Raw genomic sequence first — 12,762 nt, 5'->3', positions numbered from 1 at the left:
CTTCCCAGTAGCACCTCCTGTTGTGGGCACTGGGGGCCCTGGATTCCCACAGTTCTCATTGTCCATGGCTTCTCCCATGTTCCTCCTGTCCTCCTGTTCCTTGAGGTGGAGAGGCAGGTAGTCCTGGGTGTGGGCCACAGGGGAATGTGGCTGTGACTACCCATGGTCCTTGCTGGGCGGGCCTCAGTGAGTCCAGGCATAAGGCAACAGAGCTTTCCCTGCTGCGGCTCCGGTCCCATGTGGGGCCATGCGGCCCACTGTCTCCTAGAGCTCTGTGTCACCGGGCTCCTACCAGTTGGGCTTGTGCACGTAGCCCGAGAACGCCTAACTTGAGCTCACCCCTCCTGAACGCTGGGGGGTTAGGAGCCCTCTGGGACTCCCTCTTCACCCCCACGTACCCGGAGTCCACGAGCAACTAGTGACATGGCTGTCACTGCATCCAGCCCTCTCCTCCTGGGTGAACCAGACTCTTGGGATACATTTCAGGCACAAACACTGGAGTGTAAGCCCTTCACTAATTGGGAGGGTAGTGGTGAGGAGGTCATGAAGAAGGATGAGGGCCAAAGGCAGAGGCTGAGAGGTCACTCCCTAGAGCCCAGGTCCCTGGTTACAGCTATGGTCACAGGCAAGGGATTGCAGAGGCACAGGGTGCCTGTGGGGCTCAGCCTTGTTCTCAGCACAGAGGAAAGCTGGTGGCAGGCCTGAAGCAGGATGACCACAGGCTGATGAGCTGTAGGCGGGTGACACAGATATGACCTGTGTGGATATGCACAAGAGGCTTGAACAGATGCAGGTGAGAGATAAGGGGCTTAGACCTGGGGTTCAGCATCAGAGATGGAAAAAGAAGAGCCCCCCAGCATGTTCTGGAATTTGAAGTTTGGGTGAGGGGAAGAACCAAGGACAAGCTGGAAAGAGTGGTGGCCTGTGCTGACCTTTATACCATAGGCCTTAGGAGTGGGTGTGAGGAGTGGACAGCCTTGGGGCCAAAGGAGACAGTGGGAGGCGGCAGCTGTCCCCACCCTTCTGCAGAGGCACTTTGGGAAGGCCGAGGTAGCCGTGTCAAGGTCAGAAGCATGGAAACCAGGCTGGCACAGGCTATGGAATGAAAAAAAAAGGGTGGGCAGGCAAGCAAGCATGTTTTTTAAAAGACATTTATAGAAAAATAGAGTTAAGAGATTTTTAAGTCTGGAAACGCTGGTGAGACTGGCCTAGAAGCTCTGGTGCTAGGGCTGGGGGTCAAGTGAGCATGTGGGGAGGCAGGGGGCCAAGGGGCACACCAGCTCTCTGCAGCCTTTGGCACATCCATTGGTAACAGCAGGCGCTGGCTGGCTTCTCCCATGTGTGGTCCTGGTCCTGTCCTGAGCCGGAGAGGTGGGCAGTCCTGGGTGTGGCCCTCGGGGGAACATAGCTGTGACCACCCATGGTCCTTGTTGGGTGGGCCTCAGTAAGCCCAGGTATAAGGCAGCAGAAGAGGTTTTAGAAACTGATGTCAAGGCTCTAGTCTAGCAACCTCAAGCCACCGGCAGCAGGGGCCCCCCCAAGGTTTGGATGCCGAACCCTGCCCCCAGAGTCTCCCGATCAGAAGATCCGAAGTCTGAGACTCTGTTTCTAACCAGGTCCCAGGTGATACACTGAGTAAACAGTCTCAGACAAAATGACCGAAGTGGGGTGGGGAAAGGAGGAAGGCCAGAGTCAGGACACAGCCTTCCTCCCTGTCCCAGATCCGTGCTGCAGGCTGGTCTAAGGGCCACAGCCCACACCTGGTGGTCCAGGTCGAGGGTTCTAGGTAGGCTCAGGCCTGGAAACAGGGCCAGGCCACTGTACCAAGTGAAGGTTGGGAAGGCCCAGGGGCCAGGAAAGGGGAACAAGCAAGAGCTCTAGTGAGCTGTAGTCAGGAGGACAGAAAACTCTGTGGTGTGGATACAGGTCCCCAGCCCTGAGTCCCTACGGGGATCCAGAGTGACAGACCTGCTGCTACCATGAGCTGAAGTCCCCAAAACCTCGGCTGGGTTTTTTCTTGGCTACAGGGACAACTGCACTGGTTGAGGGCTCTTCCTCTGCTACACGTTTCCTAGAAAGAGAACAACCACTCTAGCTGCTGTGTACCAATTCCTGGAGCTGGGGGCCCACACCCTCCCACGGCTCCCCTCAGCGTGATGTCACACGGCCACGTACCCCCAGCCCCAAGTCCTCAATCCCCAGCCTGCGCAGTGGCCCCCATGGCCCCTGCTTGTCCTCACCACTGGTGGGTTCTGACCCGTGGGCACTGGTAAGCTTGGAGAGCACCATGCAAAACGGGACAACAGCCCTCGGTCCACTCACGTGGCTGCCGGGTTGATGTACTTGCCCACCCCCTGGCGGTACGTCTGGGGGCCCTGGCTCCCCGGCTTGGGCTGGCTTGTTTTCACTGTGCTTTCTGGGGCCACCTCCTCGAGTTGCGTCTTCTTCCGCTCCTCAGCAATCTGTGAGGGAACAGGACAACAGCTGGCCCGGAGCTCCTCAGGCTGGGCAAGTTCCCCAGAAGCCCTGCCCACCTGGTGGCTGAGGCCCCCTCACCTGAGTGTCAGCCTCCTCGTAGGGGTCCACAAACACCGTGGTGGAGTCAATGCGGATCTCCTCCTAGCAGCAGAGGGAGGCAAATGAGGGGCCGGCAGAAGGCAGCAGGCCCCTCCTAAGCCACCTGCCTGATGCCAGGCCTGAGCAGCGGTCCCTCTACTCTCCCTGAGTACATACCTTAGGGCGGTCAGTTTTGGGGTCACTCTCCACGTTCTCCATGGCTGTCAGTGTGTCAAAGCCCCCAACAACCCTGCGGCAGGGGGACAGGGGTACTCTGTGCTGCAGGCAGTGAACCCCCAAAAGCCAAGTCCCTGTGGCATGCCAGGAAGAAGGGCAGAGGATGGGCCTGAGAAGGTCCCATAGGGGTGAGGGCCATGGCCCAAGGAGGAGGGGCCGAGGGGAGAGGTAAGAGCAGGGCCAGTGGGCCACCTGGCTTGTTCAAAGTTTTATTGGGACGTAGCCACACCCATTGCTTCTATGCTAGTGCCTTTGGCGCTACAGACAGCTGAGCTGAGGGTTGTGACAGACCATGAAGCCAGGAAACTGGAAATACCATCCGGGCCTTCACAAAACAAGAGGACAGAGAACAAACATGGACCAGACTTGAGAATTGGAACCATCCAGAGGAGAGCCTGAGGGGGGTGAGTTCAGGGAGGGCAGCCGGCCAGAGGGGGCTAGAGCTCCTCTCAGCCAGCAGGTCTGCATGGCCATGACCGTGGCAGTGATGGTGATGAGGGCAAATGAGCATGGAGCCAGGCGAGGGGGAAAGGCAGTGAGAGGGTCCCACTGGGGAAGAAGCCCACCCGCACCCCAGACCTCAGCAGCAGCTTCTCTTACCGCCCGAAGATAGTGTGCTTCTTGTCAAGGTATGCACAGGAGCGGAAGGTGATAAAGCTGGGCAAGGAAGAGAGGGCATCAGGACGAGCGTGCAAGCTCCCCCACCCAGCCTGACTTGGGTCATGGCTTCTGGGCACAAACCAGGCGTCCTCGTCCCTCAAGAGCTATTCTGGGAAGCTGGAGCTCACTTGCGTGTGTGGCCTTCATGCCCTGCCCGTCCAGGGGACCAGGACCCCTGGCTCCCCAGGAAGAGGCCCAGGGCAGAGCTGCCTGGGAAAGAGCAGGAGAGGCTATGCCTCCAGACCCGGCTACTGCCACCTCCTGTCGGGCAGACACTGCCAAAGCCTGCAGGGAGAGGCTGCTGGGGGAGTGAGTGGCTGGGGAAACTGGACACCAGAGCCCACACCAGTGTGACACCAGCTCAAGGAGCAGGGACTCTGAACTGGAAGAAAGGACACGAGCAGGAAAAGGAGCAAAGACACTGAGGAACATGGGTAAATACCCATAAACACTGACCAAGTAAATTTTTACATCTAGTTTGGTATAAAAATGAGTGAAATTTAAATGCCTAACTATACTAATGTGAGATGGTAGAGCTGGGGGGCCAGGACTGGAAGGATCTGTCTGGGAGGGAGAGAGATAACTAGTAACTACAGACTTTAAATAAATCTACTTAAGTGACACATCTAACTTCCAAATCAGGAGAAAGAAATGAAAAATATTTATTTTTTTTAACATTTATTTTTGAGACAGAGAGCATGAACGGGCGAGGGTGAGAGAGAGGGAGACACAGAATCTGAAACAGGTTCCAGGCTCTGAGCTGTCAGCACAGAGCCCGACGCGGGGCTCGAATTCACAGACCGCGAAATCATGACCTGAGCCAAAGTCGGCCGCTTAACCGACTGGCCGCCACCCAGGTGCTCCGAAAAATATTTTTTAAAAGGGTGACTAGAAAGCACAAATGAAGGTAACAGAAAGCAATCCAGACACCATCTGGAAAGTGAGGTATGCACTTATGACTGTCAGGCTGAGGTAAAATAGTCCCCACTCCAGCATGTGCTGTTAGAAAGACAGCCCCAAGACTTCAAGGATCTAGAAAGCTCCAAGTTAAAGGATGGAAGGAGATGTTTAACAAGAGATGGAGGCAAAAGCATTCTGGGGCAGATCCCGGTGCATAAGGGCATGAGGCCACACCCCTGGAAGTGGTGCAGGCCGGGCAGCCTGCTGGGACACGGTGCGATGCCACCCACATCCCCGACAACCCACAGCATGCACACACGCACACACACCTGGCAGGGACGGAAGGCTGAAGCACATTCCTCCAGGGACAGCACTCCCGTGGGGCCCACCAGGTCTGACCCAATGACAAGGCCAGCGGGCAGGTGTCCACAGACGTCAAAACCCACAACTGTGCAGACCTTAACTCTGGCCACCGAGTGGGTCACTCGCTACCACTCATTTCTAACACACATGGGGAACCTTAAAAGGGAATGAAATAGTCCCAAAGAAAAAAAAGGAAACAGAAAAACAATGAAAGGGCAAAGACATAATAGAAAGGAAGTCTCAAATTAGTTCTTTGACCTAAGAAGAAAGTGCCGTCAACATATACAGACTCAAATGTCTTCAGGGTGGAGAGCAAGACGCGAGGCTAAGAAAGGAGAGAAAGAGAAGAGAAACAGGAAGAAGCCATTAAAGATGGAAACTGAGGGAACTTACATGAAGTAAAAACAGAGAAGCCTTTCGTGAGCCATTAAGGAGAGTGGGAAAGGAGATACGGTGAGCAACAGGAAAAGAGATGCCATGGAAGCAAGTTTGGAAATCTAGACATGGACCAGTTACATTCTGGCAAAACAGAAACGTGGGCCAGTTGGCCCACGGAGTGGAATCTGACTAAGGAATTAGAGTGAATGATCTGCAAAAGCTGTCCTTGACAAGCTAACTGAACAAGCAGCTGACTCCAATCTAAGTTTAACCACCCCAGGCTATAAAGTGAGGGCAGGCTCACTGTGTAGGCTGCACCCTCTCAGACTCTGGTCCCACCAAACCAGTTCTGACAAGCCACACCTGGCTCCGGAAGATAGATAGTGGCACATGGTCTAAAACAGTGGTCGTCGGACCATCATTGCACAGCAAGGACCAGACCGGGTTTACTCCAGAACAAAGGATTGACAGACAGCAAGGCTGGTCAGCCCAGAGGATACATCCACAAATTCCAGGAGGAAAGGAAAACCATAGGACCATAGTAACAGATGCTAAGAGAAAAACATCTGGAAATGCCACAGTCTCTCCAAAAAAGTAGGCCCCAAAACAAATCTGATCAGATGGCAAAACAGCATGTTACGCCCACTCCTCTCCTTACAGGCCTATGAAGTGACTGATGTTCACACTAGAAGAGAAGACAGAACACCACCTTGTGCTGATAAACGTGAGTATCTAGAAAACTCAAGACACTCTTAACAAAAACTATCTGAGTTATAAGATAATTTGATAAAGTAGCTAGATATAAAATAGACTTTCTCGGGGCGCCTGGGTGGCTCAGTCGGTTGAGCATCCGACTTCAGCTCAGGTCATGATCTCATGGTTTGTGAGTTCGAGCCCCGCATCGGGCTCTGTGCTGACAGCTCGGAGCCTGGAGCCTGCTTCGGATTCTGTGTCTCCTTCTCTCTCTGCCCATCCCCTGCTTGTGCTCTGTCTCTCTCTCTCAAAAATAAATAAATAAATGTAAATAAATAAATAAATAAAATAGGCTTTCTCCACATGCGCAACAGAATTGGAAAAGAATTCTCATTACAAAAATATCACAAGTCATAAAATCCTTAATGAACAGGCTTATCCAGGAAGGCAGGGAGCCCAGGTGAAGAAAACTATAAAGCCACATTAAAAAATATAAAACACAGCCTCACAGAATGTCAAGACACATTCATAAATGGAAGAGGTCATACATCTATCCTTCTAAACTATCAACATCACATCACTCCAATTAGAACCCCCATAGTCTGCTGTAGATAAAATGATCTTAAAATCTGGGGTGTGTGGCAGGCTCAATCGGTGGAGCATGCACTCTTGATCTTGGGGTTTTAAGTTCAAGCCCCACACTGGGTGTACAGCTTGAGAAAAAAATAAAATCAGGGCACCTGGTGGCTCCATTGGTTAAGCGTCCAACTTTGGCTCCGGTCATGATCTCGTGGTTTGTGAGTTCGAGCCCCACACTGGGCTGTCTGCTGTCAGCACAGAGCCCACTTTGGATACTCTGTCTCTCTCCCTCTCTGCCCCTCCCCTGCTTATGCACGCTCTCTCTCAAAAAGTCTTTTTTTTTTAATGATTATTTTTGCGAAAAAGATCACGCGCATGCACACGCACACAAGTTGGGGAGAGGCAGAGAGAGGGAGACAGAGAATCCCAAGCAGGCTCCACACTGTCAGTACAGAGCCCAACTCGGGGCTCTTGGTCCCATGACCCTGAGGCTCAAGACCTGAACAGAAATCAAGAGTCAGATGCTCAACCGACTGAGCCACCCACGTGCCCCTGTATTTTTAAGAGCTTTTTAGTCATTGACATTCCAGATGTTTTTCCCAGGTATTTTCCATTTGACAAGATCCCAGATAATATTTTGTTTTAATGTTACTTTTTGAGAGAACAGGGGAGGGGCAGAGAGAAAGCGGGGCAGAGACAAAGTGGGGCAGAGCATCTGAAGCAGGCTCTGTTCTGAGAGCAGAGAGCCTGAGGCCAGGCTCGAACTGTAAGTTCAAGATCATGACCTGAGCCGAAGTTAGACACTCAACGGACTGAGCCACCCAGGCACCCCTGCCGTTGACTCACCTCTAATATGAGGGTGCCCATCAGAGCCCCTGTCAAGTGTGCCTGGTTGGCCCCAGACACCACGGGCACAGTGGAGAAGGGGGTGCTGGGACTGCCTGGGCCCCAGGGTGTCCTCTCTCAAGGGAGGCCCCTTTTGTATCCTGATGGTCCCCTAGTTTAGGTGACTCGTTCCAGGTGATTTTCCATAAATCCTTTACATCCTAAGCCAGGGCCCTCCTGCTGAGTGCTTCCTACAGAGAAGGTGCTCCTCCAGCAGGTGTTCTGGGAGAGGCCCAGCTCCTTTCCCCACCTCCTCCCAGGCATGTGTTACATCCTTGTGTAAATCAGGGCCTAATTCCAGATTATATATACATATGCACACACAAACTTCCTCATAAAAAGTGAGCAAAGAGGAAAGAGTTGACAAAGAACAAGCAGAAACTAAAGACTTTTAAAAATCAGAAATAATGAAACTCAGTGAACTCCTCCAGCTCCCAAGAGAGGGAATGATTGAGGCCAAGCGAAACCCTGCCTGGCTGGGCACCCCCATTCTACCCAGCTGCACGGCTCTGCGGGGGAATCCCATCAAACGTCCAGGAAAGCCACCACTCCTGCCCCGCTCGATGCCACCATCATCGGCCCCCACATTGCACAGACCGATCTCCCCTGCCCTGCCAGCCCCATTGTGCAAGGCTCCTCCGGAAAACTGTCTTGCCGCTGCCCCACAGACATCCCCCACCCCTGTCCCTCCCAGGTTGAGTCTGGCTGTTCCCCTTCCCACACTCACTTCCGGTGGGCCCTCACCCCTCGCCTTTTCATCTAGACCAGGGTGGCCAGGTCTTTACTTCCAGCTCATTCTCACCCCCTTGGCTGACCCACTAGGACCAGGCTGAGTGTCCCAAGCATCTCACACCTCAATGCTGCAAGCAGAATTCTCACACCCTCACTGGGTCTCCCCATTTCCAGAAATGCACTACAAGTTCTAGCCGCCCCTGCCCCCCATCATGCACTCTCCCCACAGCCCGGGCCAGCCACACCCACACCCGCATCTGCCTCCTACAGCCGCTCTGGGTCTCTGTGTAACCACCCATGTCTATTCTTTCATGGGCACATACAAAGCACACACACTTGGGGGGTGGGGGAGTGGTGAGTCTCCCCCCGGAGTGCTGCCCACTTTCTGGGTGGGATTCAGGTACTGTATGCTCTCTAGGGCAAAGCTGAGAGGGAGGACCCACCCACAGCTGCCGGCTGACTCACAATTGAGACTTGTTGGTGTTGGGCCCTGAGTTGGCCATGCTGAGGATACCCCGGCCCGTGTGCGAGAGGTTGGGCCGGAATTCATCTTTGAAGGGCTTTCCCCAGTACGACTCCCCACCTGGAAGAGAAAGCAGCATGACTGGCAGTAAGAATGACTGGGTCCCAGGCCAAGTGCAGCCCGAAGGACGAAGCCCAGCTCTGGAAATGTGTGTTGAGTCCCAAGGGGCACTGCTGCCAAGTACCTCAGAGGGCAGCCCTGGCCCCGAGGGACCCTCATCACTATCTCCCCATGGACTCCTCCCAGCCCCCAGGTCCTTCAGAGCCCCTACATGGGGCCAGGCCCCTAGTACAAGGAGTAGAAGGTGAAAACCACAGGTTATTACTGCTGACACCACGTGGGGTGAGGGAGTGGCCCAGGCCCAAGGAGCCAACAGGCTGAAGGGTTCAAGAGGCAGCAAGAAGGCAACATGTTGCTTTTCATCCTCTAACCAGGCCTTACAACCATCTCAAAATGAGAAAAATGAGGGATGTGCTTGAGGTCACACAGCAGGCTGGTGGCTGGTCTGTCAGATTCCACATCTGGAGCTCTCAGCACAGCCTGCACCCACCTACCCCCTCGCGGCCTATGAAGCAGCCAAAGCTGCCACGGTGGCCCCCATACTAGTACCTACCTGTGCCTGTGCCAGTGGGGTCTCCCCCCTGGATCTGTGAGAAGACAAGAAGCCAGTCAGCAAGCTGTACCCCTGAGCCCGAGGCCCTGCCTGGCCCTCCTGCCACCGCCCACCACCACTGGCTGAATGAACTCCCCACCTGCCAGGGGGGCTCAAGGGAGTTCTGGGTGAGGACAAGGCCCTCCCAGGCCACTTCTCTGCACAAGCCTAGTGTGGCCAGGCTGGGGACTCTTAGGGGTCAGCCTGCAGGCTCTCTGCCCTGAAAAAAAGGGGCTCATAGGAATGACTCCCAGGAGTCACCTGCAGGACTCACACTGGCCAGGAGTCACAGGGCCCCTACAGAGAAGCAAGTCTTTGGCCAGTGCTGACTCTTGTCACTCACCACAAAGTTCCTGATGGATCTGTGGAAGATGGTGCCATCGTAATACTGCTTCTTGCAGAGTTTGATGAAGTTTTCACAGGTTTTTGGTGTCTACAAAATAGCCCAGATACTTCTGTGAGGCAAGGAGCAACTGATGCAAGGATCACAACTGCCACCCAGGGCCCTTACCGTGCAGGGGCAATGGTCTGTTGCCCAGCCCAGACATGGTAAAGAAGGACCTGTGAAGCTAAATGACAAGACACTTGTATCTGCCGTGACCCTAAGCCAGGGCCGTGGAGAGACACTTGAACAAGTGGGGGGCAGGGGTGTGTGTGTGGAGCCTGACCCCTTTCGTGTGAAGGTTGTGCACGCAACTGCTCAGAGCACGGACCAAGGAAACGCAGTGCACCGCTAACAGGGTCCCTAACAGAAAGGGAGGTGGGGGCACCATACTTTCTGGAGACCAAGTAGAATTTTGTACCACGAGCATGTGCCAAGTGCAGCTATGTATTTAAGACCCTGGCAAGGGCCTGGACTTAGGTGGAGGGGATGGCAGCCACCTACCATGTCACAGTGCAGCTCCAGGTTGAGGTCGCCCTTGTTGGTGTGCAGCCGCACATAGCCCTTCTTCTTCACAAACTGGTAGCGCAGCACATCCTCATCGATGGCAGCTGCAAACCGAGGCCAGAGCTCTGTGCTGCCCTCCATCTCGGGCAAGCCCACCCCACACCAGACTCTAGGGCCGGGGACGCAGCCCCAGCTTTGGGGAGAGCCCAAGAGTCTTCCTGGTCTGAGCATAGGCTCACAGGGGCCACAGTGGCAGGACAGGGTGAGTGTACAGGTAGAGGGATGAGGAAGGGCTCAGAGGTTAAGGAGGTACTAGAAAAGCCTGGACACAGCAGGCTAGGAGGGGCAAAGGGGATGGTGGGGACTTGGCAGGCTGAGAACACAAGAGGAAGGGGCGTGGGGACAGTGCCAAGGTGGGACGTGGGCTGGAGCCCAAGGCAGGACAGCCCCAGCAGGTGGAGGGAGGACCTTCTACTCCCGGCCTGGCCCCCCTGCAGCCTCTGCCATCCCGGACAAACATACTTTCCAAAAGGGCCTATGGCTGCCTGACCATGCCTGAGTTGCCTAAGCACCCATGAAGGCCAGGCACGATAGAGTGATGCTCAAGGGGGCTCCCTGCCCTTGGACGCTGTTAAGCAGCACTGCTGGAAATGAAGGTGCAAAGGCAGCTACCTGCTTCGTGCGTAGTCTCTGGAACCATGGCAGTGGAGGTGAAGGAGGCGCTGACCTTGCCGGTGGAATAGTGCGCCTGGAGAGGAAACCACATGGGTGCATTAGTGGTGCCCTGAGAGGCTGGGGCCCCACTGCTCAGGCCCTGCTTGGTGCCCTTCCTCCAAGAAACTGTCCATGGCCGCCGCCCACAGAGCCCAGCAGGGACCTCCTGGGGGCTGGGCCCTCTAAGAGCTCACGGACTGAGGGGACCGAGCCAGGGTACTCGCAACACAGGGCCCCGCCTGTGCAGGAGGCTGAGGCTGAGCTGGCCAAGGCTCTCATGTAAACTGAAACCCTGGAAGTAAGTAGAAACTGGTCACCTCTGGTATTCACAGTACCAGGGACTCTAGTTCTTTTGCAAATGTTTCAACTTTTTACAGTAAACACACTGCCTTTTTAATCAGGAAAAAATAAACCCCAATAGGTTTTATTTTTATCTAAGACAGTGGGAAAAAAAAGATTTCTCCCCATTAGAAGGAAATACATCAAAATACTAAGCACTGTTGTTTTAGAGGAATGGGATTATTAACCACAACCTTTCTTTTCTTACTTTTGCAAATTTTTCTGGATAATTCTTTAAGGATGGAGCCTCAGAGCCCCCTCTGTCCCCTTCATCCCCCATAGCCCTGCCCGAACAGGCCATGTGTGGCCTCCAGCACCCCACCTGCCATCCCCAGCCTCCTGAGGCCCATTTTCAATGCAGCCCTCCTATGGGCCTCCAAGGGGCACGTGGGCTCTGAGGGGTCCTGGCCACCCCTCTCCAAGTGTATCCCAAGGCCTCCATGAGTCCCTTCACCAAGACCTCTGAGGGGCTGAGCTGCGCAGGCTGGCTGAGCTGGCAGCTGTGTGGCCCTCTGCCTACTCACAGCATTCAGCTTGTCCACTTTCTTTTTCTCTGGGACTTTCATGGTGGCAGCCAGAACCTCGTCCCCTTTGAACTCTTTGTAGAGCTCCTGCAGCGTCTCTCGGGTCTCGGCGTTTGTATTTTTCAAATAATAAGATGGGTCCTGTTTGGCCTTTTCTTCATCTATAAAACAGCACAGTGGCCCTGATCAGCCGAGCCCCCAGCAATGTCCCCAAATGTGCACGACAGGGACAGGAGGCCAGAGCCTGCTGTAATAGTGGAAGCCCAGGCTAGGACTTAGGCTGGGTAACCTGAACCTCCATCACAGTGACGCTTTCCTGGTAGCTATGATGAAGAAAAGGGTGTGCAGAGGGAAAGAGAGCGAGGAAACGGCTCACAAGGGTACAAGTCAACCCGCCCACAGTGTTCTCCACAGTCGGCTCTGGTCTGTCCCCAGCCGTGACCTGGCCCCAGTGGCTCATACACAGCCCTGCACCAAATGACACTGGGAGCAGCAACCAACTAGCTGAGCAGAGGCCACAGTCACCACCCCTCACTGACTACCTATTCCCACAATGAGAACAGAGCCAATTTCTCTAAGAAGCGAGTGGAGGACCTGGGAGAGGAAGCGGCCTAGAAGGGCCATGGAGCTGGGTGTTGAGTGGGGAAGAGGCGGCAGCCAGGCCTCCATGGCATGAGGCGGTGGGCACCAAGGATACTGGCCCCAGCTGGGACGCCCACAACAGGCCCCCTGTGGGCAGGCATGGGCCAACAAGGTCCTACCAACTTCAGCACAGAAGCTAAGTGTAGCCAGTCTAGGCTTGAGCAAGACTCCTGGATGCTCCAGCCCCAGGAAGGCGAGGGCTTTACCCAGAAAGCACTGGCACCCAAACCCCTGGTACCCAGACCAGCTGCCGTTGCACCTACCAGGATCTGTTATTTTTATGTTATTCTTCACATGAAAGAAGTTGGAGACATTGAATTTGTCCAAATTGGTGGGGTCCTGCAGCAAAAAGAACACACACAGCACAGTGAGCCAGGCAGCAAGGCAAGCAGGTGGCCTGAGTGCTGGGGTTGGGAAGGAGAGGCCAGTGGCAGCACAGAGATCTGGGGTGTCGAGCAGGGAATGGAGGGTGGGTGTCAGGGGTCAGGGGAGGGCT

The 12,762-nt window shown here is 54.6% G+C and overlaps 1 protein-coding gene across 3 annotated transcripts in view; it reads right to left on the bottom strand.

The window, feature by feature from the left end:
• Positions 1-146: 146 nt before the first annotated feature.
• PPIL2 (peptidylprolyl isomerase like 2) overlaps positions 147-12,762 on the bottom strand; it is a 30,126-nt gene continuing 17,510 nt past the window's right edge. Inside the window, exons 9-21 of one of the 3 annotated variants that reach the window (XM_047827265.1) lie at positions 12,530-12,605; positions 11,625-11,785; positions 10,720-10,795; positions 10,045-10,151; positions 9,502-9,591; positions 9,120-9,153; positions 8,449-8,566; positions 3,394-3,450; positions 2,734-2,806; positions 2,557-2,619; positions 2,323-2,462; positions 1,969-2,071; positions 147-1,095 (exon numbers count right to left, since the gene is read on the bottom strand). In XM_047827265.1, coding sequence (XP_047683221.1) covers positions 1,975-2,071; positions 2,323-2,462; positions 2,557-2,619; positions 2,734-2,806; positions 3,394-3,450; positions 8,449-8,566; positions 9,120-9,153; positions 9,502-9,591; positions 10,045-10,151; positions 10,720-10,795; positions 11,625-11,785; positions 12,530-12,605 — 1,092 coding nt within the window. In that variant the 3' untranslated portion in view covers positions 147-1,095; positions 1,969-1,974. Of the gene's footprint in view, positions 1,096-1,135; positions 2,072-2,322; positions 2,463-2,556; positions 2,620-2,733; positions 2,807-3,393; positions 3,451-8,448; positions 8,567-9,119; positions 9,154-9,501; positions 9,592-10,044; positions 10,152-10,719; positions 10,796-11,624; positions 11,786-12,529; positions 12,606-12,762 lie in introns of those variants that run through there. The other 2 variants (XM_047827266.1, XM_047827264.1) reach the window with 2 other exon arrangements.

Source organism: Prionailurus viverrinus, chromosome D3 (assembly GCF_022837055.1).
Source record: "Prionailurus viverrinus isolate Anna chromosome D3, UM_Priviv_1.0, whole genome shotgun sequence".
Classification (NCBI taxonomy): domain Eukaryota; kingdom Metazoa; phylum Chordata; class Mammalia; order Carnivora; family Felidae; genus Prionailurus; species Prionailurus viverrinus.
The sequence above is the reverse complement of the archived record's forward strand: the minus strand, read 5'-3'. Positions and strand labels throughout refer to the sequence as shown.